Source organism: Genypterus blacodes, unplaced genomic scaffold, assembly GCF_046128005.1.
Source record: "Genypterus blacodes isolate CSIRO-AG114 ecotype Tasmania unplaced genomic scaffold, CSIRO-AGI_Gbla_v1 ptg000015l_1, whole genome shotgun sequence".
In the NCBI taxonomy this organism is placed as follows: Eukaryota; Metazoa; Chordata; class Actinopteri; order Ophidiiformes; family Ophidiidae; genus Genypterus; species Genypterus blacodes.
Window position 1 is genome coordinate 7,135,665 of NW_027466829.1, and position 24,336 is coordinate 7,160,000.

At 47.2% G+C, this 24,336-nt stretch overlaps 2 protein-coding genes across 3 annotated transcripts in view; both read right to left on the reverse strand.

Annotated features, from left to right (window-relative positions):
* cunh11orf96 (chromosome unknown C11orf96 homolog) overlaps positions 1-24,336 on the reverse strand; it is a 60,253-nt gene that overhangs the window by 16,042 nt on the left and 19,875 nt on the right. The gene's annotated exons all lie outside the window — the stretch shown is intronic.
* hsd17b12a (hydroxysteroid (17-beta) dehydrogenase 12a) lies at positions 167-16,355 on the reverse strand. 2 transcript variants are annotated; one of them, XM_076138311.1, is made up of 11 exons: positions 16,038-16,355; positions 6,534-6,580; positions 6,152-6,227; positions 4,701-4,808; positions 3,900-3,964; positions 3,669-3,713; positions 3,295-3,329; positions 2,515-2,596; positions 2,290-2,355; positions 1,475-1,624; positions 167-1,292 (listed from the first exon to the last, which is right to left on the reverse strand). In XM_076138311.1, exons 1-11 carry the CDS (start codon positions 16,213-16,215, stop codon positions 1,152-1,154), a joined length of 993 nt encoding a protein of 330 aa, XP_075994426.1. In that variant the 5' UTR covers positions 16,216-16,355; the 3' UTR covers positions 167-1,151. The 2 variants fall into 2 exon arrangements, with proteins under 2 accessions (XP_075994426.1, XP_075994432.1); XM_076138317.1 differs by lacking the exon at positions 16,038-16,355 and adding an exon at positions 15,639-15,756.

Below are 24,336 nucleotides of genomic sequence, written 5' to 3' on the forward strand. Positions count from 1 at the left end.
TAGGACCCAAGATGGTCTCACAAGGTTCCGCCTCATTCGCTGCATCCTGGTCGATATACAAAATGACTCAATATAAGAGTCAATGTCAAACTAAAACGCTTTTTTAGATTGCAAATTACTTTCAAGTTAAATATTAGCAGTTTTCTGTGAAGGAAAACAACCGAAGTTTGATACAGCTTTTATTAACAAACATTAGAAAATATCAATCGCTAACAGGCCAAATGAAAAACAGTATATTTTACATGTAGAAAGTCACTTCCATGTCCAAGCATATAAAAAGAACATCAAAGAGGTATAAGCCTCCAGACAGCTCACATAATTACTCAGGGAGGCACAAGTCAGACAAAGTCATATGGGACTGTGAAACATTCAGCTCTTCTGAAAAACACACCAGCTGAATTAACTGTGTAGCAGATAAAATCAGTTTTCTTAGGTTCATCAGATTTACAACTTGACTTTTCATGAAAATGGGTCAAGTGTATGATTCAGCTGCACGTAGCACCGGTAACGTTCTGTTACAGTTTCTTCTTACCACCGAGTCCCCTCATTGAATCGGACCATTTCCAGCATAAACGACAATAATGAAAAGCTTTGTGTGTTGCCTCAGTGCAACAACATCCCACCACACCATATTGCTGTAAATACCAACACTATATATATATAAGAATACAAGAGAAAAAAGTCAGTATATAAGGCAGAGATGCAAGTCAACTGTTGCCATTTGTAAATGGCGTTTAGATTTGTAAATACATTTAAAAAGGCCTCAGTTTGGTTAATCTGTAAATACAAATTTATGTATAATAAATAATACATAAAAAAGATGCATCAAAACGCCCACCACCATTTCCACTGCTTACAACAGCATGGATAACAAATCACCCTTTTTTTGCTCCAATTTCCACCAGTGTGTCAGTGACATAGAATACATTATACTGCCCTTTACCAGGAGCAGAGCAATCGTTCCATCTTTGGCCATTTAAATCCAGAGTAGAGTCAGAGTAGAGGTCGACGTTTAAATAGAATGTCACAAATGCCCAGATGTGCAAATCAACTAAAGACTCTTATGAAATCTAAGGCAGCCCTGCAGGGTCAATCACAGATTCAGAAACTTATTTATTTCAATGTTGCACTGGGCCAGAACAGCCATCTTCCTATTCCGTTTTCAAAGTTTTTCCATTCTTCTCCTCCCGCAGCCTCCTCCTGTGCAGGTAGCCGGTGCGCTGCAGACGGTTCATCCTGGCTCCAAAGAAGATAACTAGATTGATTGGCACCAGCTTGGTGGTTAACCAGCCCTGAAACAGGAAGAAGAGAAGAGATTTCACCAATCTTGAAAACAAAAACATTATCTGCATCCTGTTAATAAATGCATTAACCAAATATTCCAAATATTCCACACGTGTCTGTGACTTTATACATTCCGTGTTTAACTGCATCGCTTCATACAGCACAGGTATCTCATGTGTTCTCTTCTTACCATGACGGCGTGGGGGAAGTAACCGTTGGTCTGGGTCTGCAGACCCACAGTGCTGAGCTCAGCTGCCACATAGCGCTCAGGGGTGGGTTTGTCCAGAGTGGGCTTCTTGATGCGAGTCATCTTAGTGACCACGAAGAAAGGCAGCACACTCTGCAGACAGACAGGGGGGGAAGTGAGATTATTAATGAGAATATTAAGCATTACTTTCTGATCCCGCCTCATTTTACAGGTAAAATCTGTTCCTTACTAGCCGGGGCCGGCAAAGAATGTCTGAAGATAATTTAGGGTCTGAGTGATTTATACCTGCTTCTACTTAGTGCTAGAGTAGAGCAGATGCAACTCATTTAGAAGGTTTAAGGTTCTCATGTTTGCACTTGAATGAAGGCTGGTCTCAGCAGGTGAAGATGCAGGCAAGGTTTACTGAGGTGAAACTGCTGTACCGACTCAAGCCACCAGGTGGCACAAGGCTACAAACTACAGGGAATGCCACAAAAGACAAAAACAGAAAAGCATACTGACAAAAATGCCTTTGCTGGGAGGAGGAAAAGCCCGATGAAAGATGGACTTGATGAGTGTGCAGCTTTAAAGCAGGGTGAGATTACAGTGTAGATTTGGTCAAATGTGTGTGAGAGGGCCTAACTTTAGGACAGAGCTTACACCTTTGTCACTAGAGTCTGGGAAACTTAAGGAATTGCATAAGACTCCACAGTATTTAACACTGCTCGTTTGAAACATGCATGTTGTTCATCTTTGCAGGTTGTAGAGTTCACATTGATCCCAGCAGAGGATTTGAGGAGCCTCAGACTCAGCCTTACCTGGACGATGACACCCTGACGCCTGTACTCCTCCTGAAGGCCACGGGAAAAGAAATCCACAAAGGCCTGCATACACACAGAGACAAGATGGCCAAGTTTAACATATCAGCCCTCTAAATATTAACATTAACATAATAAGAACAAGGCTAACAACAGAAATGCACAGTGACTTGAAAATGAAATGTAAAAATGTACAGATGTGCACTGTGGAGTTCAAACACGTACTTTAGTGGCAGAGTAGACGGTGAGCAGAGGGAGGGGGTACATGCCACTGGCAGAGGAGATGTTGAGGACGATACCTTTGGACCTGAGAAGACCACAAGATGGAAACATTCAGGAGAAGAAGATCTGTAGGTTTGGACGGCATGACGGTGCTTAAAATGGGACTCAAACAAATCTGTCCAAATCGAGAAACCCCCCCCAAAAAGGTTTAATAGTGTTTTCACCTCATCAAACAGCACGGTCACAGCGCTCAGTTAAAGGGTTAAACCCTGTGGGAACTCTGCGTCTGAACACTCAGCAGCCTGACAAATATATACAAAGTAATGTTCTACTCTCACATACTCAAAACAGTGTGGTAGTGGCCTGTGCGTTGCCATGGCAGCCTGTTGCTGCAGTGATGTAGTGGAGCAACGCTCCAGCCTCACACGGCACCAAATCTGCCTGCACTGCCATTGGCCGGCAGCGGTCACATGGGAACAGCAGAGCCAATCGGGTGGGAAGAGCACTTTGTGTGAATTGAAAGCTTGTCAGCATTGCGAACAAAGGAGGAGAGGGAAAGAGTGATGCAGTGATAGAGAGGCTTGATGAGGATTCCTGGTTTCCCCTCCAATAAAAGAGTCGCCCTCATACGGCACAACTTCACACACACTGTGTGTTAAACTACGGCTCTCTGCTGTCATTTGGGCGCCGCCTGTGAGGCTCAGAGACAGAATCCCTTTCCTCCAAGCCTGAAATGAGACTGCAGTCATGTCGCAAAACATGGAAGCCCGTGATTGAACTCACCTCTCAGCCATTCTGGGCAGCACCAGGCGAGTCATCTAAAAGAACAACAACACAGGCTCAGTCAACATCCACTGCTACACACAACAGTTACACAAGTCAACACTCACAAGGGAGGACGAGGGGACGGGGACAGAAGGGCAAGAAAGAGACTAAAAGTAGGATGGAGGGAAAGAGTGAGACAGGCAGGGAGAGGGAGAGATGCGTGGGTGGAGAGTACAGACAGCGTTGGTGTAGTCCACCGTTGCTTTGGGAACAAGTGAGACACTGCAGGTACCGTGGTGGAAAACAGCAGAAGAGGACGAGGAGAGGAAGAAAAAGGGGCAAAGTGAGGAGGAGACGGCACAGAGACAGACAGGTTCACACGGGGAGCTCACCTGGCACACTGAGGTGATGTTGACGTTGACCATATTTGTGATGAACTGAAACACAGAAAGCTCCAGTAAGCATAACACACACACAAACACACACACGTATATCACTGTGTGTCCATAAGTACACAACAGTGTGTCAACAAAGAATAAAAGGAGAGGACAGACTTTTAAAAGCTGCATTCTTCCATCTCTACTGGCAACAGGCAAAGAAATAAAGATGACAACAAAACTCACATTCTCCAGATCAGGAATACAGAGGAAGTACTCGGGGTAGGAGTAGGACACGCCCACATTATTGACTGTTGAAGACAAAAGACAGAAGGAATCACACCATAGTTTTTGGGGAGTGAAGTAAGAACCTGATGCTTTGGAGTCAAACTAGCAGAGATGTTGGACCACTAGGTGGCAGCAACACCCAGCGAGATAGAACCAGGCCTCTACTCTAGACAGCCACACCTTACAACAAGCAGGGCTCATCCTGCTATCATAAAAAAGGGACAAAGAGTTCTTTAAATGTTCACCCGCACTGAACAATGCAAACATCTCCATTAGACTTTAGCAGCTGTGACTTCAGGGTGAGGTCATGTGGACAGCAGGAGAACGTTTCCTGGAAAGTCTTGATGGAAGCGGTTTGTCTGGTGTGGACATGCTGCTGTCTGAAGCTTCACTTGCTAACAAACAAACAAACAGCCTCTCTGCACTCTGAACTGAAGTGGTGACTCAGGCAGAGCTCCAGACGTCACCGTGAACGAGTGACGACGCAGACGTGAGCGACTGAGACGACGCAGGAGGAGGAGAAGCAAACCTGTGTGGAGCCACAATCACTCCACCTATGAGAAGGTTAACAGAGGCCAAAGCACAGGAACGACGGCAGATCTCTCTTGTGCCTCTGTTCCATCTGCAGTCACACAGCCAGGATACAGACTCAGCACATTTATGCTCATCAGACAACAAACACAGAGACATTTGTGCCTATAAGTCACGAGTGGATCACAGAGCGAAGCCACAAGGAGGCGGAGAAGCCACCGCTCTTACCAAGAACGCCGATCTCCAGACCACGCAGTCCCTCCTCGATGGTGGAGTAGATGTCCGAGCGGCCAAAGTCCACAGCGATGGTCCTTGTCTCAATATTAAACTGCTCCTCTGTGAAAGAAACAAATGTGTTATTGAGAGACACACAAACGACGGGGAGAACTCAGAAAGGTCACAGAAGTTTCTACGCTTCTGTTTTCCATGAGATGATCGATGCTCTGGAGGATCAGACGTCTGAGGAGGCTTCTGATCACACACACAGCTTGTATACATACACTCATGTGCCACTAATTAGTCAGGACATTGTGCAAAAAGCTCATTACAGGACTGAAGCAGGTTTCAACTCTAGTATCAAATTCTTCAGCATCTATTCAAAGTCATGGAGCAGGAACCTCGTCTCTATCAAACTCAAACTGGAGAGGGCGCTGCACACCAATAAACAAGAGACCTGCTCGCTCCCTCCCTCCCTCCCTCCCTCCCTCCCATGCTCGTTCTGCTTTCGTCACGTTTGACGCGCCTGCTGCAATTAGAATTTATTGTCCAAAGACTCTTTTGCTGATAGGTGCTGGGGTTACAAGAGGAAAATTCCTGGGATGAGCATCAGCAAAGAGGAGCCTGTGTGTGTGAACGCAGAGTTAAACACACACACACACACACACACACACACGGCGGGTGAGAGAGTGAGACGCAACCTGAGGGGCGACGGCACAGTGAGGAGGTTATTCCCCCTAAATCTATATTCATCATAACCGCCTACAGACACTGAGCGAGGAGAAGCAAACTAAAGGGCCAAAGTTAACAAACTGGAGACATAATTTGGGGGTTGCCAGGTTGGTGTGATTAAAAGCCAATTAAATGTGGCGGCCGCACAAGAGGGGAGGCATTTTGGACAGTGAGGGGTGGAGGAGTATAGGTGGGGCAGGGTGGGTTGCCTGGTTACACCATCAGGAGGGCTGCTTTGTCAAAGACTGATCGTGAGGGAGGAGTGCCAGGGTTTGGCACGCCGCACCCCGCTCGTGACTACCCATCAGCCCCCTCTGTGGACGAGAGGCACGACGGGGGGAAATTGCACTGTGGGAGACGTCACAGACAGATGGAGCGGGAGCGGGAGAGAGAGAGAGAGAGAGACAGAGAGAGAGAGAGAGAGAGAGAGAGAGAGAGAGAGAGAGAGAGAGCGTCTCACTCAGATATTACGTCGTCCTCCTTCACGAAAATTCTATTTTGTATGTTGCAGCCTTTTGGACGTATTTGTCTTTCCCCTCACAGCTCTGTTTGCCTCTGATTGAACACTTATGGCTCCTAAGATAAAGGTTACATATCTCACACCATCTGGGTCCATTTAACACCGGGGGAACCCTGCAGCACGTCACTGCCCGCTCACACACACATCCTCATCCGCTGTGCTCTCAACCCCCACAAAAGGTTTCCATGATGTAATGGACACACACACTTACCTAGTGACTTGGCCACGTCATCCAGCTTGTCCTGGGAGCGACTGATCAGCACCATGGCAAACCCACGACGAGCCAGCTAGAGAGGAAACACCGGTCAGTAACATGTACGTACACACACACACACACACACACACACACACACACACACTGGTTGAGCAGATGAACAATAGGAGTCAAATGGCCCACGTATATGATGACATCATCCCTACACCCACAGCAGCCTGAGCCTCTATTCAGCATCAGCTTGTTGCCTCCATACCAGCTCAGGTCAGCGGGCGTTAAAAAGGGTCTGCAAGAGCCACGGTGTGTGTGTGTGTGTGTGTGTGTCTGTGTGTGAGAGCCACAGGGAATGAAATATATAAATGGAGTCCAGGAGCCTCACCTCTTCTGCGTAGGATTTCCCGATTCCATCTGTGGCTCCCGTCACAACTGCAGAGAGACAAGAAGAAGAAGAAGAAGCAGAGGTCAGAGGTCAGTAGGTTCCTCCTCTCACGTGTTCTGGTGTTCTAAACATGTGACGAGCCTCCAGCTAAACTCATAACTTTGCTTAGAGGAACATTTTAGATGGAAATATGCCGGTTAAACCTGGAACGTCTGCATTTTTCACAGTCTTCAGCCGAGAGAAGAAGAAGAGAACGCTGCAGGGGCGACAGGACGAGGACTTCCTGTCATCACAGCATCACACTATAGAGTCTGCTGCTCCGCTCTAACGCTACACTGACCCAGTAAACCACCTGGAAATCATTCTGAAGACACTTTCTCTCACACGATCTGGTAGAGCCACGCATTTCAAAGCCCCCAAAATAACCCAGAACCGGATTACAATTGGTTCTGGAGTATGACGGGGCGGCTATCGACACATTGGCGCTGTGCTTGGCTGGCTGACAGAGGCCCGACGTGTCAGCTGCAGCGTAGCGTCTCAGTCGGCGATGACGCACCGTCACTTCAGGTTCGACCGCTTCCAATTGTCATCGTAGCGTCCTGCCGCACGAGCAAATACGTTAGGGGACACGCCCGGCGATACTATGCAACACAACGGCGAGCAAAGGCCGCAGCTTTAGCCTCCTTTTCACCACTGCCTTTAGCTCCCAATGCAAACGTTCTTCCTCTACCTGTCTGCCAGCCGGAGCAGAGGAGAGGAGAGGAGAGGAGAGGAGAGCAGAGGAGAGGAGCCCAGGACACAGGCAGAGACGCTGTAAGAGACCACGTTGATGCTATTCCAGATGAACAGGATAGGAGAGATTATGGCAGAACAAAGACAGGGAAGGATATAAAATGGTAGAGATTACAGAAGAAGAGTAAGGCCTCACAAAGGCTCTCCACACCCGCTGGAACGCCACAGGAAGCAGAAACGCAGCAACACGCTCAGGGTTCCACTATAGATTCTGCAGGCTTCAGGGCCCGGACAGGTTTTGGAAAGAACCCTGATGGAAGTGTGACAAAGGGGCGGTGAACAGACGGAGGAGCCCATGTTCTTGTGTTCAGAGCTCTCCTTCACCTTGTCAAGCCAGCAGAGCTATTTATAAACCCTCGCTGCCCATCAACCCCGGCCCTTGACTGACAGAAGACAGGGGAGAAAGGATGGAGAGACGGAGGGAGAAAGAAAGGACAAGGGAGGAAGAGACAGAAGAGGGAGGAGGAGGAGGAGGAGGGGGGGAATTGGGGCATTCACAAATATACGCACTCACACACACACACACACACACGGTTGTGCATCATGAATATATTATTAGCACGGCTTGATGAAAGATTAATAGAGGTAGAGGACATTCTCTGGCAAAGAGATGGAGAGCAAGCAGAGAGATGAGAAAGAGGATGCGGAGAGGAGGGAGCGATGACGAACATGGAGCAGGAGAAAGGAGGGAGAGGGAGGGAGGGAAGGAGGGAAGGAGGGAGGGAGGGGGGCCGAGGAGGGATCCTGGGGGCGGCTAAAAATAGAACTGGAGCGAAGCGAGAGAACGAATGAGTGAAGGGGAAAGAGGGAGACAGAATGAGACGGTGGAGGAGAAGGCGGAGGGGGAAGGAGAGAGAGAGAGAGAGAAGCACAAAGTCAAAACTGAGAAAAGAGCAGCAGAATCCCTCCCTGGTTATTTTTAAACCTCCCCCGTGTTAAGAATGAAACGCTCCGTGCCAGAAAAGCCTCAATGGGTGCGGGAGGTACCAAAGCATCTCTCACTGCAGATACAGGTGGGGAGGAGAGGAGGGGAGGGGAGGGGAGAGGAGGGGAAGGGGGAGACAGACAAGGAGACACTGTCAAATAAAATGGCTGAGGGCAGAAACAAAGACAAAGCCCCGTAACTCCATACGAGCCTTCACTCTTGGTCTGACGCAGATGAGAGCAGGTGTTTGTTTGGATCATCACGTCTCCACAGGAGGCCAGTTTGTCTTCCCTCAGCCTCCAGACTGAACTATGAGACACGCCAACGTTCCCCGCCGCTGCCGTGACACAATCATGACCCCGTCTATCTCTACATCGCCCGGCGGATTGTTTGCATTCTCAACGTCTTTACTGAAACTGTCACACAGGACAAGACGAAGAAGAGGAAGAAGAAGAGAATGTACCCCAGCAGAGAAGAAGCCAGCGGGGACTCGTTCCGCAGGAATGTTTGGAACGCCGCAGCTCGGCCGCTCGACGGCGGCCGTGCGGAGGGGAACACGTGCAGGAACGCAGCACCGAGTCGCCACTTGAACTTTCAACCGAATGTGAAGAATGCACCTGTGTGCCACGTGAGGTGAGGCCCCGCCTCTGTGTTCAGGGGAGGAACGCCACGTCACGCCTCATTCACGCTTCCATCAGCGTTTAGTCAAATAAGAGGGGGGGCAAGGTGTCAAGTAGGACAAAGAAGAAGAAGAAGAAAGACTCTACTCAGTCAACACCTACTCCTCTAGATCTCCATCATCAGGATCCAATCTGGTCGTCATGACGCCCCGCCGACTTCAAATTCACACAAAACAGCAATTAAATCTTAACCTGGTTTCATTTCTATTTTCCCACTTGGTTTATAAGCAGCCTGCACTTTTAGGATGGAGAACGTGAGAGACTGAAATCAAATAAGAGAGAAGAAGAAGAAGTTTAGATGCGAGGTGACTTCCTGTTTCGTGGCCCTGAATCCTCCTGCTGTACTCATGAGTGACCGCACGCCTCGGAGCCATTATGTAACCCTGCCATTATCTCAACAAAGTGTGTGTGTGTGTGTGTGTGTGTGTGTGTGTGTGTGTGTGTGTGTGTGTGTGTGTGTGTGTGTGTGTGTGTGTGTGTGTGTGTGTGTGTGTGTGTGTGTGTGTGTGTGTGTGTGTGTGTGTGTGTGTGTGTGTGTGTGTGGAGGTTATACAACAGATTTAGGACACAGAGTTCCTGGAGTTTGCTGCTCTGCATGGAGTTTGTATCAGACTGCATCTGGATACAAAACATCTAACAGTGTAACGGTGTGTTAGATTAAACTGATTTGATACTAAAAAAAGACTGAATTTGACACAAACATGACACACACACACACTCTGTATGTGTGTGTGTGTTGATGGGAAATGAAAAGTAATAACCTGGAGATGTGCTCAGCAGTGGAAGTGTGTGTGTGTGTTTGTATGAATGGATGCATGTGAGCTCCATTGTCTCACTCTGTGTTCCATTCAGCAGCAGCAGCAGCGGCGGCGGCGGCGCCCTGGACTCACTTCCTCCCGCTCCCCAGCATCATGCAGGCTCCAGAGCGGCCTGATGGGGGCGCGTTTGCACCGCAGCTTCCCCACGCTTGCTGCTGCACATCATGTCCAGAGGTACTGACATCCCCCAGCCTTTTCTGTCTCCCTCCCTCCCTCCCTCCCTCCTCAGCAGTAGAGCAGCCCCTGCCACTGCCTGTTCACTATTCCGAGGGTCTAAAAAAAGCAGCAGCAGGAGTAAAAATAGCAGCGCGCCTGCACTGCCTCGTCTGGGAGCTGCCTGCCTGCCTGCCTGCCGCAGCACCTGAATACCAACAAGATCCCCCCCCCCCCTACCACCACCATCACCATCACCATCACCACGACGACCAGCCTGCTGCTGCTGCTGCTGCTGCATCCTCCTGATCCGGAGGAGAACAATCTGCTGACACCAGAGAGGAATCAGGATGTTTGATGAACAGATCATGACATGAGCCCATCTGATGTTTGGTTATGGTGCTGATTGATGACCCACAGGGGGCGCCGTTTAGGGGAGATTAAACTTCATTTACCAATAAAAGCAGTGAGCAAATGAGCCCCCCCCCCCCTCCCTCCCCCCCTTCAGCACCCCCACCCAATCCCCAATTAAGATTCTCAGTGAGGAGAGACTGCGGTCCTTGTTTGCCCCGCGCTCGTTACGTAGCGTTATGTAATCTGTCGCACCCCAAACTCGCCTATCAACGAGCAGCCCCTCCTACCTCAGAGGGAGGGAGGGAGGGAGGGATGCAGCAGAAGATCTAAAGACACCCCCGTTACACACACACACACACACACACACGAGCATACACACACACACTCTTTTCATCCACCCACCTTCCACATTCAAACACACATACGCACACACGAGCTTTAAATAGCAGGAGAGAAACGTCACGTGGGCAAAAAGCTGGATGGAGCTGGAGGAGAGGGAAGAGGGAGGGAGGGAGGGAGGGAGGGAGGACGTGTACTTCAGAGCTGCCCAAGATAGAACTCCTGTCTATATTTGGGTACCGAGCTAAAAGAGTCCCTCCTCCCTCCGTCACACGCCTCACTTAGGGGGAGAAGAGGAGGGAAGAACAGATATAGTTTCATTCTACACCACTACTTTCACAGAAATAAGCAAAGTAACCTGAACTCGGTTGATCTGATCAATTATCCAGGAAACAAAGCTGGGACCGTCTGGCCTGTGAGGTGTGGGAACATACCACAGCCAAGGCCCCCGGGAGGTGATGTCATGGATTAATCCTGCCATGTGCCAATCAGTAAAAACCTGCTCTCATCGGCTTATGAGTCAAGTTACACACAAATGTTATCATACATTCAAGAGAAGTTACCAATATTGTGCTAATATTACATTGAAAATATCAAACGCACAAATAAAGCTAATAGATACGCCCGTGTCCACTAGGGGGCGGTAATGCCCGACCCAGCTGGTTTGCCAACTGCCGAAAGGGAGAGCCTGAGGCCGCAGGAAGTGACTGTAGACAGTAAAACACTGAGGCACATGTGGACGTATTCATATCTAACTCTATAGATACGTTCATGTAGAGCAGCTTCAGAAGTCGGGGTTTTCAAACGCAACAAACGTCCTCACAGTCGAGCGTGAATGAGACTTTCCCCGACTGTCCTGGAGCGGCGTGCTGCTGCTGCTGCGGAGCGACAGGTGCACCTTTGTTTGCTCCTGAGCCGCACAAAGCACAAGCAGGCCACTGAATGAAGACAGACAGACAGACGCCTGATGTGTTCAACATCAAATAGGCCAAACACACCCCGAGGACCCTGCCAAGCCTCAGGACGCGGCGGAAGAATGTCGTTTGTGCTCCCGACAGAGACGAGCTGGCGAGCGTGGCCCGTCACATTGTTCTATACAGGTTCCATAACCACCAATGATTGAACAAATACTTTCCTGGCATGTCTGACTGAAACTGTAGTCGGTGAGGCAGCGTCACTCTGCTTTACGGAATAATAACCACCTGACTCGCCAAAAATGTCGGTGCTCCAGTATAGGCCGTGTTGAGGATTGTGACTGAGCGAGTGCAGCACACACACTCTTCTGTTACACACTGTTGGACAAGGATTCGGTGAAACGGTGAGCGTGAGAGAGTCGAGTGGAGATTTAAGACTGAATACAAACGGCTTTACTTCACCTTTCTCTCCTGTCTTTGTTAGAAAAATAACACATTAGGCTCCAATTCAGCTTCATATTGCTACTAAGTCTGATTTTGTTAGGAAGTCAATGTGAAATTGTGAGACAGAGACACAGAAAGAGAGAGAGACAGGGAGAGAGAGAGAGAGACAGAGGGAAATCAAAGAGGAAGACATGCTTAGGAAAAGATAACAACAGAGGCAGTGTTGGAAATTGACACACACACAGCTTGATGGGAAGTGGAGAGAAGGTGTGTGTGTGTGTATGTGTGTGGGGGAGGGGGGGGGAAGCAGGAGAGTGGCTTAAAATGAGAGCTGCGGAGGATTCTTCCCTTTTTACCCATCATCCCTGGCTCCAGCACGTGTCACAGAGCGTGTTCGTCACATGAACGCCACTGTTCTCTCTTCTGCCTCTCTCTCTCTCTCCGCCCGCCCACCCACCAAAGCACACACACACACACACACACACACACACACACACACACACACACACACACACACACACACACACACACACACACACACACACACACACACACACACACACACACACACACACACACACACACACACACACACACACACACACACACACACACACACACACACACACGCACACACGCACACGCACACACACACACACACACACACGCGCAGAAGAGGGAAGCACATTCACAAAGATGAAGAGGAGACCCTGCCTCATCTGCAGCACACACATGGCATACATTTCATTCACATGTGCTCGTTCCTTATCATGAATGAAATCCAGACTATTCATAAAAGAATAGATAGAAAATCATTCCCATGTAAGAATAACTATAAATGTACAGATGAGCTGTTTGCCCCCACAGACGAATCAAAGTGGAGCTCCATTCTGCTGCACTGAGGCTTTGTTTGTGTCGCTGCATCCTCTTACATAACATCTCCTCTGTAAACTCTCATGTCATGACGTCACTCAGAGGGAGTCAGGGTTGCACACACACACACACGCGTGTACACACACATGCTGCAGAAAAGACACGGGCTTCGTTACATAACATGAGCTGCTGAGTGTGGAGGAGGGAGCAGAGACGGGGCTCTGCTACACATGATTGACAGGCTGCACCTCCACATGATGAACAAGCTACTGAACGCCACGAAATATAACAAGAAGCATCTTAATGTCAATGAATAAATAAATACATGCTGTGTCCTAGCAACGTGTTTACAAAGATGATCAAAACAGACGGGTAAGACTGGTGTGTGTGTGTGTGTGTGTGTGTGTGTGTGTGTGTGTGTGTGTGTGTGTGTGTGTGTGTGTGTGTGTGTGTGTGTGTGTGTGTGTGTGTGTGTGTGTGTGTGTGTGTGTGTGTGTGTGTGTGTGTGTGTGTGTGTGTGTGTGTGTGTGTGTGTGTCCGATTTTGTCTGAATCCATACACAGTGCAGCAGAGGCAGGGGGAACCTCCTCGATTGATGCTGCAATGCGCCTGTTCTGCCGCTAGGTGTCCCACACACACTGAGGGGAAGACCAGGCAGAGATTGCAGAGAATCCCTGCTCTGCTCTGCATGAGAGAGCAGCTCTCTGCTCTGCCGAACCCACTCAAAACTCACCAACCAAAAGATCTCCATGCACAACATAAACTATGACGCCACCTGAGACGCTACAGGACAATAGACAATAAACTTGTTTTATGAATATTCATGTGAAGTACAGACACAAGAGTCAAGGGTCTGGAGCCTCACAGGAACATTAAAGTATTCAGGTGAGCTGTAGAACAGAACTCAACCATTAAAGTAAAAGAGTTAGAGCAGATATCAGCCAACCCAGAGACCTGCATGGTGAAAGGTGGAGAGAAGTCACACCACTTGACGGGAAATCACATCTTTGCCTAACCAGGACAGACCTGCACCTCTGGTTCAACCAGCTAAGCAACACCTCATCCCTGACACACACACACACAGTACACACACCTGCCCTTCCAGCTCACACACACGCACGTTTCCTTCCATTGCTCCATCAGGGGGGTACAAAGGAGTCAAGGACCAGGGACTGAGCCGGGACCAGTTCAACCAGTCAGTGGCTGTGGTGAGAACAAATCGTTTCTGGGAGTGGCCTTTGAGTTCACATGTTTATAATGAAAGGTCATCCAGAGAGACAAAAGTCGTTGGGACACATTGAAAATTCCTTCTGACTGCTGATTTAGATTATCTCAGTGACCAGAGGATGTGTGTGTGTGTGTGTGTGTGTGTGTGTGTGTGTGTGTGTGTGTGTGTGTGTGTGTGTGTGTGTGTGTGTGTGTGTGTGTGTGTGTGTGTGTGTGTGTGTGTGTGTGTGTGTGTGTGTGTGTGTGTGTGTGTGTGTGTGTGTGTGTGTGTATAGGTTGAGTGGCCAGTTATACCTGATCTGGTAAAGAGCCTAAACACCTTAAAGTGCACTAGAGAGTTCAGATCTAAAGACTAATAGAAGCTTAGAGAGTAGACAGGAATACGATGGTAGAGAACAACACCAACAGTCACTACACACACACACTCTACACAAGCAAAGATAAACAGCCTTCGTGTCAAATCTATTAAATCTCTGAAGCCGAGTGGTTGGTTGTAATCTATATGGAAGTGTTCCTAATATTCTGCCTCCCCCTCATATTAGGAACCTTTCAATACAACACAATGGAATGTTACACAACAGCACCGCCAACTACGGCCACAAGAACAATCAACACCTCTGACACAATGTCAACAACAATACGAACACGATCGGCACAACAAGGTGCATCTAATAAGAGTCTATAAGGAGAGATGGTGGGAGTGAAGGGATGAATGGAGAGCGAGGGGGTGGGGGGGTGAAGAGCTTTATGGCCAATGAATGACGAAGCAATGAGCAAGTGCATGACTCATCGCAGTGCACCGGCATTCCTCCTTATATTCCAGCAGAACGACTTGAAACATGGATTATGTTAGTAATTCCTAAGGCGCTTTACCTTTGCGTCATGCGTTCCATCCCATCTTCAGGCGCACAGGGCATCAATTAAAACAGCCCATTCATAAAAACACATAACGACGATTTGGGAGCAAAGTGCGTCACGGTGCGGAAATAAACATCTGCGTTATTGTGAGAAACAGATCAACCGGCGGATGATCCGGACCGGCGGGTTCTTAGGAGGATGCGAGCAGGAAAAACACGAACCTGAATCCCGGTGCAGATTAACAGCGTTCGGTAAAAAATTGCGCAGCAAGACGATCCAGACGCAGCAGCTTCTCCAAACACAAGACTGGAGAAGTGGGTCAAGCCATGGCAGGGCGACTCCTGAGAGACCGGAGTCTACTAGACCGAAGGACGCTCACCGGCGTCCTTTAAAAATCACTTCAACGAGACCAAACACGTTTCAAAGTGCAATATGAGGTTTAAAACAAAAACAATGGCGCTCTAAGGAGGTCCAGTGATGCCAGGACAGACGGGCTGGGACGGAGACAACAAGGCAGCGTGACAAGAACCGACAAACACAAACACGAATCAATCCAAGTATGAAAAGTGAGCTGACCGATAAGTGCCGATAATGACCCAGATATCCCCGAGAGGTTCTGCTGAGCCTGATCAGGATGTGGGTCAGGTTTTAATTGAGCCTATAGGTTTGTCCTACATCATGCGGAGGGACTCATGTGGCTCAGTAGTGCGCTGGATCACAGCTCTCACCCACATAACGCAGCTCTGTGAAAGTGCGCATAGCCTGCGCAATTTGGCTCCTGGCTCAGCAGCCCTGCCGCTCCAATGTGGGTGAAAACGCTGATTGGAGCCCCTGGCAGCAGACGGTGCTTGTGTTTGACGCGAGGAAAGCCAACAAGAGCTAATAAGGAGCCATTATCTCAACAATCAGCTGCTTACCTGCGCCTGTTACGCAACACCCTCCACCCTCGAATTAAAGTCCCTGAACGCACCACAACGCTGCTTTTCCTTTGCGCCAAAGTGAAGTTTGAGCCCAGCAGCCTCATTCTGGAGGCTGAGCGGCGAGATTAGCAGCCCCGCCGCTCAACTGTCCCCTCCGTGACCGCCGTGATTTCAGGTGGCGTGGAAATTGATGTGAACCAAACTCACCTGCCCATTTCCCGAGCTTCGTGGAGAGCAGCGTTCCATTCCCCAACACCCAGATCCTAAAGCCCGAGAGCAGCCTGTAGAGCATCCAGAGCGCCAGGGAGGCCACGGTGAACGCGCCGACCCAGAAGAGCGGCGCCTCGGCCCTGCGGAGCGCCTCCTCCACGTTCATGCGGTTCATGGCAGCGGCGTCTCGGTGACTCGACGTGTGTGTGTATGTGTGTGTGTGTGTGCGTGTGGAGACCTCAATTTTAGGCAATGTGCACTAATTTCCGAGCCACAACGTGAGAGAGTCCCTTTATAAGGAGGTTGTAGCATCACACACACTCCCCCAACTCCCCCAACACTTGTCTAGCCTGAATCAAAGCGCCCCGCCCACTTTCTGCTCAGACCCGCCTATCTCGCCTTCTCATTGGCTGTCCCCTCTGCTCGTTAGCCAATCCGCCTCGCCGATTGGTTCTCGGGCCTGTCAGTCTCACCCACAGCTTCCCCCATTCATTCGGTTCTGTGTATGGAGCGGGGCGGGCCGCAGGGAGGCCGGGACGCGGCGCCATTGGCCGAACATTACGGCAGCTCCCGTCCGGACTCTGTCATTGGCTCTCGACCGAACAGGTTTGTCGGTTTCAGTCAGGATTATGAAACCCTCCGAACCCACGCTTTGGAAAAAAACTGCCCACACCACTTTATGAATGAAAGGATCCTCTCATTGGTGAGGCGTCTGCGTGTCCACCCGCCCCGTGGAGCTCGTTTGTCGGGCTTCTATTGGCCAAAGAGACGCCAGTCAGGGAAGTCAGCCTGCTCCCTCCGAGTCATGACTCACTCGGCTATTTTAGGGATTCTGCCTGCATCACACTGCTGATAAGCCGCGACTAACGGGGGAGAGTGGTGCAGTGAGGCTCCGCGGCGTGGAGCTCACACCCGCATCCGGCCAGAGGACTCGGGTCTGTCGCAGCATGTTGGAGGTTGAGCCTGTGTGTGGAAGCAGAGAACTACAAGCCCCAATACAACTATCGCCAAAGTAATCTCGCGAGATCTCCTCCCTCCTGTCGTAGTAGTTCCCTTTTCCAAAACAGTGTGTGTGTGTGTGTGTGTGTGTGTGTGTGTGTGTGTGTGTGTGTGTGTGTGTGTGTGTGTGTGTGTGTGTGTGTGTGTGTGTGTGTGTGTGTGTTACATAAGCAGCCAGACAAGCGTGTTTGCGTTTCGATCCTTTTATTTCAGGGTCTTCATAATAAACATCTGTACATAATCAGGCTCTTTTTCTCTCTCTCTCTCTCTCTCTCACTCTCTCTCTCTCTCTATGTGTGTGTGTGTGTGATCCACCTGTCAAGACTCCTCTCCTCGGCTGTATATGTGCAGTCTGATGCCCACACCGATTTGCAGCAGCATTTGGAGTCTGTGCACACCCCCTCCTCCGCCGCCATGCTCCCTCTCTCCCTCTCTCTCTCTCTCTCACACACACACACTCACACACTCACACACACCTCAAACTAAACAAGAAATCCCGACAAACAGAAGCTTCCCGGTGAAAATGAAAGGCTGCCACGTACTCAGCACAGACGGGAAAGTATGAGAATGTGTTCGAATCCTGCAGGTGATCACGCAGCTGCTCGCATCCTTTGACACAAGTGGAGGAAGGAAGCTGCAGCACGAGCGTGTTAGTGTGTATGTGTGTGTGTGTGTGTGTGTGTCAGTGTTTCATCATTCATGTTCAAAATCACACCTGCACCCAATTACTTATATCAAATTTTGTCATTATTGTAGTTTAAAGCTAATATGATGCGTTCACGTGTATCAAAACTTATATCAACACACAGGCAGTTTTGGAAACACACACACACACACACACACACACACACACACACACACACACACACACACACACACACTCAAATAGTGTAAGTTTTAACCTGCCAAAATGATCTAATATTCTATTTAACGTTACAAAATGACGTTGAATCAAACTTCACACTCTGGGTCCCGCGGTCGAGTCCCGGTCGAGTCTTCGCAGCTGAAAGATAATGTGGAGAGATAATGTGAAGTTTAGTTTCGTGTCAGAGTGAAAATACACAAGCCTGTCTGTGTTGGTTTGATTTTTTTCACTGTTTATAAACACACAGAAAGTGAACAAACATCCTGAAGTACAAGTTTTAAATTTTACGTGAGTTTAAATAAGTACAGTTCAAATTTCTACACATTTTTGCAGAAACACACGCAACTGTTTCTAGTTTCTAGTTCACAAAAACACGAGAGGCGGCAAAAGTTTTTTACACACACACATTGACACACACACACACACACACACACACAAACACACAGCCTGTAGTTTCAGTTTTGAATTCGTGTCCCCCTCAGTATCGATAGCTTACACACACACACACTCTCTCTCTCTCTCTCTCTCTCACACACACACACACACACACACACACACACAGGTTCCTCTCGTTTGTCTGCTCTCTAATAGGCTCGTCGCTCTTCATACTTCAGCCCCACTCTTCATCTTATATTGTATTTATTTTCCTCGACATTTTCACAGTGAATTAAATGATTACAGGTGAGCAGAATCCGGCCTCAGAACAGCAACGAGCTCAGGAGGAATCAGAACCAAACAGAACTTCATGTCGTCATCATCTCAACCTCGTAGTTTTGTTTACATGTGAGAGAGATTTTTGAGTTTTCTGGGGCCAAACTCTCATAAATATAAGAGCGCGAATATCAATTATAGTGTGCAGCCTTTCAGCACCACGGAGCCGGACAGCGCCACGTGGAGCCCCTCTCTCCTCTCCTCTCCTCTCCTCTCCTCTCCTCTCCTCTCCTCTCCTCTCCTCTCCTCTCCTCTCCATCAAACCTCAAACCCAGAGCTTCCCAAACAAAGGACCCCTGCCTTGTTCTGCCGGAACCATCCAATCCACAGCCTAACACCTGTTGCACAACTGCCCAGAACAGCAACAACACTCAGTGGGACGATCCGTGTACATTGAACACGTCACACACTCTCTCACACACACACACACAGTGCAATTCTTCTTTGCAGTAGCTAAGAAATGTGCGGTCATGCAGCTGGTGTGTGTGTGTGAGTCAATGAGTGTTTTCAGAGCTTAAAAGGCTCCTGACAAGCAGCTTCAACGCAACAAAACTCCCATTAAAAATTCACATCTTTATAATGAGGTGGAGTAGTTAAGTTACCGACAGACACACACACGCACACACACACACACACACACACACACACTCATGCGGGTACATATCGGGGTTTCTTTTCTCTTCCCAAACTCCAATCTAATATTTTCAAATTGTATCAGTAAATACAGAGAGTCCAGTTTAGTTCTGTCCGTTATTCCAGCTAAATGTCTCTCCTGCTTTTTAAAACATTAAATGCTATAAACTCAAATTTCCCCCTGACTCTGTGTAAATATATTTTATATCTCTGAGGCCTGAATAGAGTTTAAAAGTATTCAGGATTTATAAATGAGATTTTAAAAGTTTCTGAAATGTTTACCTGAAAGTCTCGTCAATATGTTGTTTAATAATTCATATTATCTTACTACGATGATTTTGTGTTAAAATAAGCAGCATGTGTGTGTGTGTGTGTGTGTGTGTGTGTGTGTGTGTGTGTACGGTCATATATATTGTACTTACATTATACTGTAAATATTAGTGCATGCATAATGTGAAACATATAGAGTATAATCACGTGTGTGTGTGTGTGTGTGTGTGTGTGTGTGTGTGTGTGTGTGTTACATCATTCCGTTGAGCTGTGATGTTCGTCGCTGCTGTCTTGATGGTTGATGTCACATTTCACTGAGCGCGTGTGTGTGTGTGTTCATCCTGTAAGAAAAGAACAGATCCACTGTCACCATACAACACTTTTCTTAATACAAACACACACACACACACACACGCACACACACACACACAAATTTCAGCAAAGAAATCAAAAAGAGAGTTAGAGTAAGAGAGTGAGAGAGAGACACAGTTCATCTCATGCTGCTATGCAAGAGCCACACACACACACACACACACAAACACACACACACACACACACGTAACACTCCATATTTGTTTCTATAGCATAACTTTAACACACACAGCTTAATTTGTATTATCAGGACGTCAAATCCTCCTGAACCTCCAAACTACAGTGACATCATTACTCTTATCATTTTAATGAACACAACAGAATCAAACTGCTTTGATTTGAGGTGGAACGTTCACACACATCTGCCTTTGTAAATCATCTTCCTCCTCTTTTAACAGAAGGAAGAAGAGTACACACTCACACCCACATGTTCACTTAGATTTACTTCATATTTCATATTAAAATGAAAGAAGCTGCAGTATAAAACAAAGCTTATTAACACTTTAATGTTCTCTGGACTTCAGATCAAAAATGTGTCACTTTATCAATTATAATCCAAATTTATATAAAGGTTTTGTGTTTGAACAGTCTATCTGTCTGGACACACACACACATACACACATACACACATACACACATACGCCACCACATTTGCAGATACACACTCTCACCAACAGACACACACACACACAGACGCAGACGGACACACACACTCTCAGAGTCAGTGTGTGAACCTGGCGTTCCTCTGTGTGTTGTGAATTTTCCTGCGTGTAGTTGTGTGTGTAGGTGTGTGTGTGTGTGTCACAGTATTTATTTACCTGCATATCTGTCAACCAAACGACTCATTGAAGAAAAAAGTCAAACCTCATGGACACACACACACACACACACACACACACACACACACACACACACACACACACACACACACACACACACACACACACACACACACACACACACACACACACACACACAGTGTGGGTCAGCATCAGGACTCTCGTCTCTTGATATTCACGTTGACTTGGATTCAAAGCAGCACTTTGTTTCTGAGTTTCTGAATCGCCTCAGAAGTTTCTCCGTTCTGACAACAATTAAAATCAGGTCAGAGCTGAATGTTTGTTTGTCTTTTGGCGTCAAAACTGATTTGGTATTTTTTTTAGAGATGTTGAATCAACCAGTGGCCTTCATCCAGAGGAACAGAGGTCTTCTCTGTGGTTCCCAGTATGGAGGTGGACCCTAGCTGGGATGCTTTGAGACTCTAAACCGGGCCTGCAGCCTTAGTTTGAGAACCTGGCTGAGCTGGCTGAAGATGAAGATAAGGCAACCATCATCATCATCATGGCCCTTTGGACTCAAACACACACTCTGCTTCCCTGCTTCTCTTACTTCATCACTCTTGTCCCTTCTTCCTCTTTGTCTATCCGTCTGCTGCTGAGACGTTCAAAGACCAAAGATCAACAGAGGTTGAATTTTTAAGCCCCAATTTGAAAATAAATTCAAAATAAATTTCACAAATTTCACTCTCAGACTGTGTGTTTTTAAAAATAACATATAACCACATAAATAAAGCGTCATGGTAACCAAAGATCTGTTTATCTGTGAAAGATGAGCAGAGATTAAAACTTTTGGGATTGACTTTGTCCTCACCCGGAGTGAACGGACGTCTCTGTGCTCTGCAGGGTGTGGTGTGAGTGTGGTGTGTGTGTGTGTGTGTGTGTGTGTGTGTGTGTGTGTGTGTGTGTGTGTGTGTGTGTGTGTGGGGGGGGTGTGTGATGGTGGGTGTGGTCCTCACAAAGCATCTGGACTTTCAGGGTTTTCGGGGCGGCGGCGCAAGAACCCCAGTCTCTGTCTGATTGTGGCGGCTCTTCATCCTCCCGTCCACCTTCGTCTCACTCATCTCATTCCTGCCTCTCCATGTGCGTCAGAGTCCCACATTAGTTCCATTCTTCTCTCAGTCATCACTTTGGTCCTAAGAATACAGATAAAGAGGAATACGTCATGAAAAACACAGAAAAACAGAGGGGAGGAATAAAATCTTTACACTTCTGTTCTGTGTTACATGTGGTATAAATGTGAGTGTGTGTGTGTGTGTGCATCTGTGCGTCTGAGTCACACACACACACAAACACACACACACACACACACACACACACACACACACACACACACACACACGCACACACACACAGTGATAATATTGGATATTTATTGCTTGTTACTTTTACACACTAAGATCCCTAAAAAAGAACAAAGTGACCTTTGTGACCTCAGCGTTTCTTCTTCAACCTTCAGCTCTTTCAGTCCTCAAATTTGTGCAAAGTGCAAATTACATTTTGGTCTTAAAAATAGATTATCAGCATAGAATAAAAGCGGAGCAGAGATTATATTTTACAGATGGAAACTCTTTATGTTGACATTGACCTTTAACCCTCAGGAGTTTAAAAGAAACTAATCTGTGTTTTAATTTAGATCATTTTATTTTTCTCCAGTTGAAATTGAGACTTTAACTCCTTCAGCCCAAAGACAGAAATCACTAAAGGAGTACTTGTGTTATTCTGTATGTCTGTATATTATAGCAACATGTAATGAATCATGAGTTATGATGTTATGATAATATTAAAGCTAGAATAAAGAAATTAAAATAAACAAACTCCTCATGTTTGTGTTCATAAGAAGCTTAGGAACATTTTCACTCTTCTGTAAACTCCAATTCAAATCTTTTTCTATCAGTTTCTTTGCTTTTTCCATTTTCTCAGCAGTTTAACATCCTTTGATTTGACCCACACACACACACGCGCACACACACACACACACGTGAGCTGCTGACAGGAGCAGAGCCGGCGTGTGTGAGAAAGGAAAATACTCAGCTGCTAAATATACAAAGTACACAGAAAAACAGAGCAAAGTACACAACGCTGTGATGTACGCGCCGCCCTGAATGTTACAGTTCAACCAGCAGCCTGTTGAGCTCAAACAGCCTCACACATGCAGGAGTGGAGCTGCGTCTGCCATTTTGTGTCAGACAGGAGGAGGAGGCTCCACTCAGGCTGCTCTGAGGCTCCACCACACACACACACACACGCCTGAACGCCACACGGTTAAACGACGTCACTGATGACCTCACTGACGACGCCGTGTCAGGACTTTACGCTCACCAGAAGCCTCAACCATGCCAGAGTGTCAACACAAGCTGCAAACAAAATGGCTGACCTCCATCCAACCAAACCCACAGGTGGAAACAGAAACAGAACAAGAGAGCAAAATAAGAACCTATCTCTACTGAAATTGCGTCGTTTATCATCTCTGGGCTGTGATGAAGACTCTGTTAGTCTTCCTCTTCATCAGATGCACTTAAGCATTACAGTGATACAAAAACAAACTTAATAAAAATGTTTTTGATTTTTTAGAAAACTAAATCTGAACCCTCAAACTGACTTTTATTGATGTTTTGAGCCTTTTTGTTGATATTTTGGGGATTTGGCTCCTGAGGCCTGAGCCGCTCTGATTGGACCTCATGGATCTGCTGTGTGTCTCACACACTGCAAAGGTACAAGAACACAGGAACGCCTGAATGCATCTGATGGTGTCTAGCACAGATCTGAGCTCTGCTACACATCTTGGTGATTTGTCTGCGTTCTTCACACTCTGGATTCTCCCACATGGAGCAGGGAGCAAACAGGGTCAAAGGTCGTAAGCAAAAAGGCATTAGTTCCTGTAACTAACTTCTGATTCTAACCTACAGCTCACCGGTGATCAGCTGTGTCCCTGCTGATTCAACTTTAGATTAAAGATCCAACCATCGTTTACAGGCTCCTGTACGTTTCTATACATTCAGACGCATCAGCACATAGTGAGAGAGAGAGAGAGAGAGAGAGAGAGAGAGAGAGAGAGAAAGAGGGAGAGATAGATAGATAGATAGATAGATAGATAGATAGATAGATAGATAGATAGACATCACACTGTAAAACAAGATTTAAGTCGATTGCAGCAGACAAGAACACATTTTGGTTGAACCTGAACACACACACACACACACACACACACACAATAAAAAATGTGTCTTCATTATTATGACTTTATAATCTGAACCTTGTTTTGGGAAGTGACGATGAAGAGGATGAGGAGGATTTTATATGAAAATGATTTTGTTGTTTGTTCATAATTTAATCTTATAAATGAAGTCATTGAGGAAAACATTGCTGGATTACAAAATGTTATTTGAGTGTGTGTGTGTGTGTGTGTGTTTCCCATAGACAAACACAGTGATGAACAAAGTTGAAGTGTGTGAGATGAATAAAAAAACAAGAACGGAAAAATATATTGATCCAACTGAATGAAAACATTTAGAACATTTTCTCTACAAAAAAGTAAATTCCAATTTAACATTTCTAATTCTGGATTAAAGTAAATTGAACCAAATTGATCGTCTGTGTCCCGATCTGA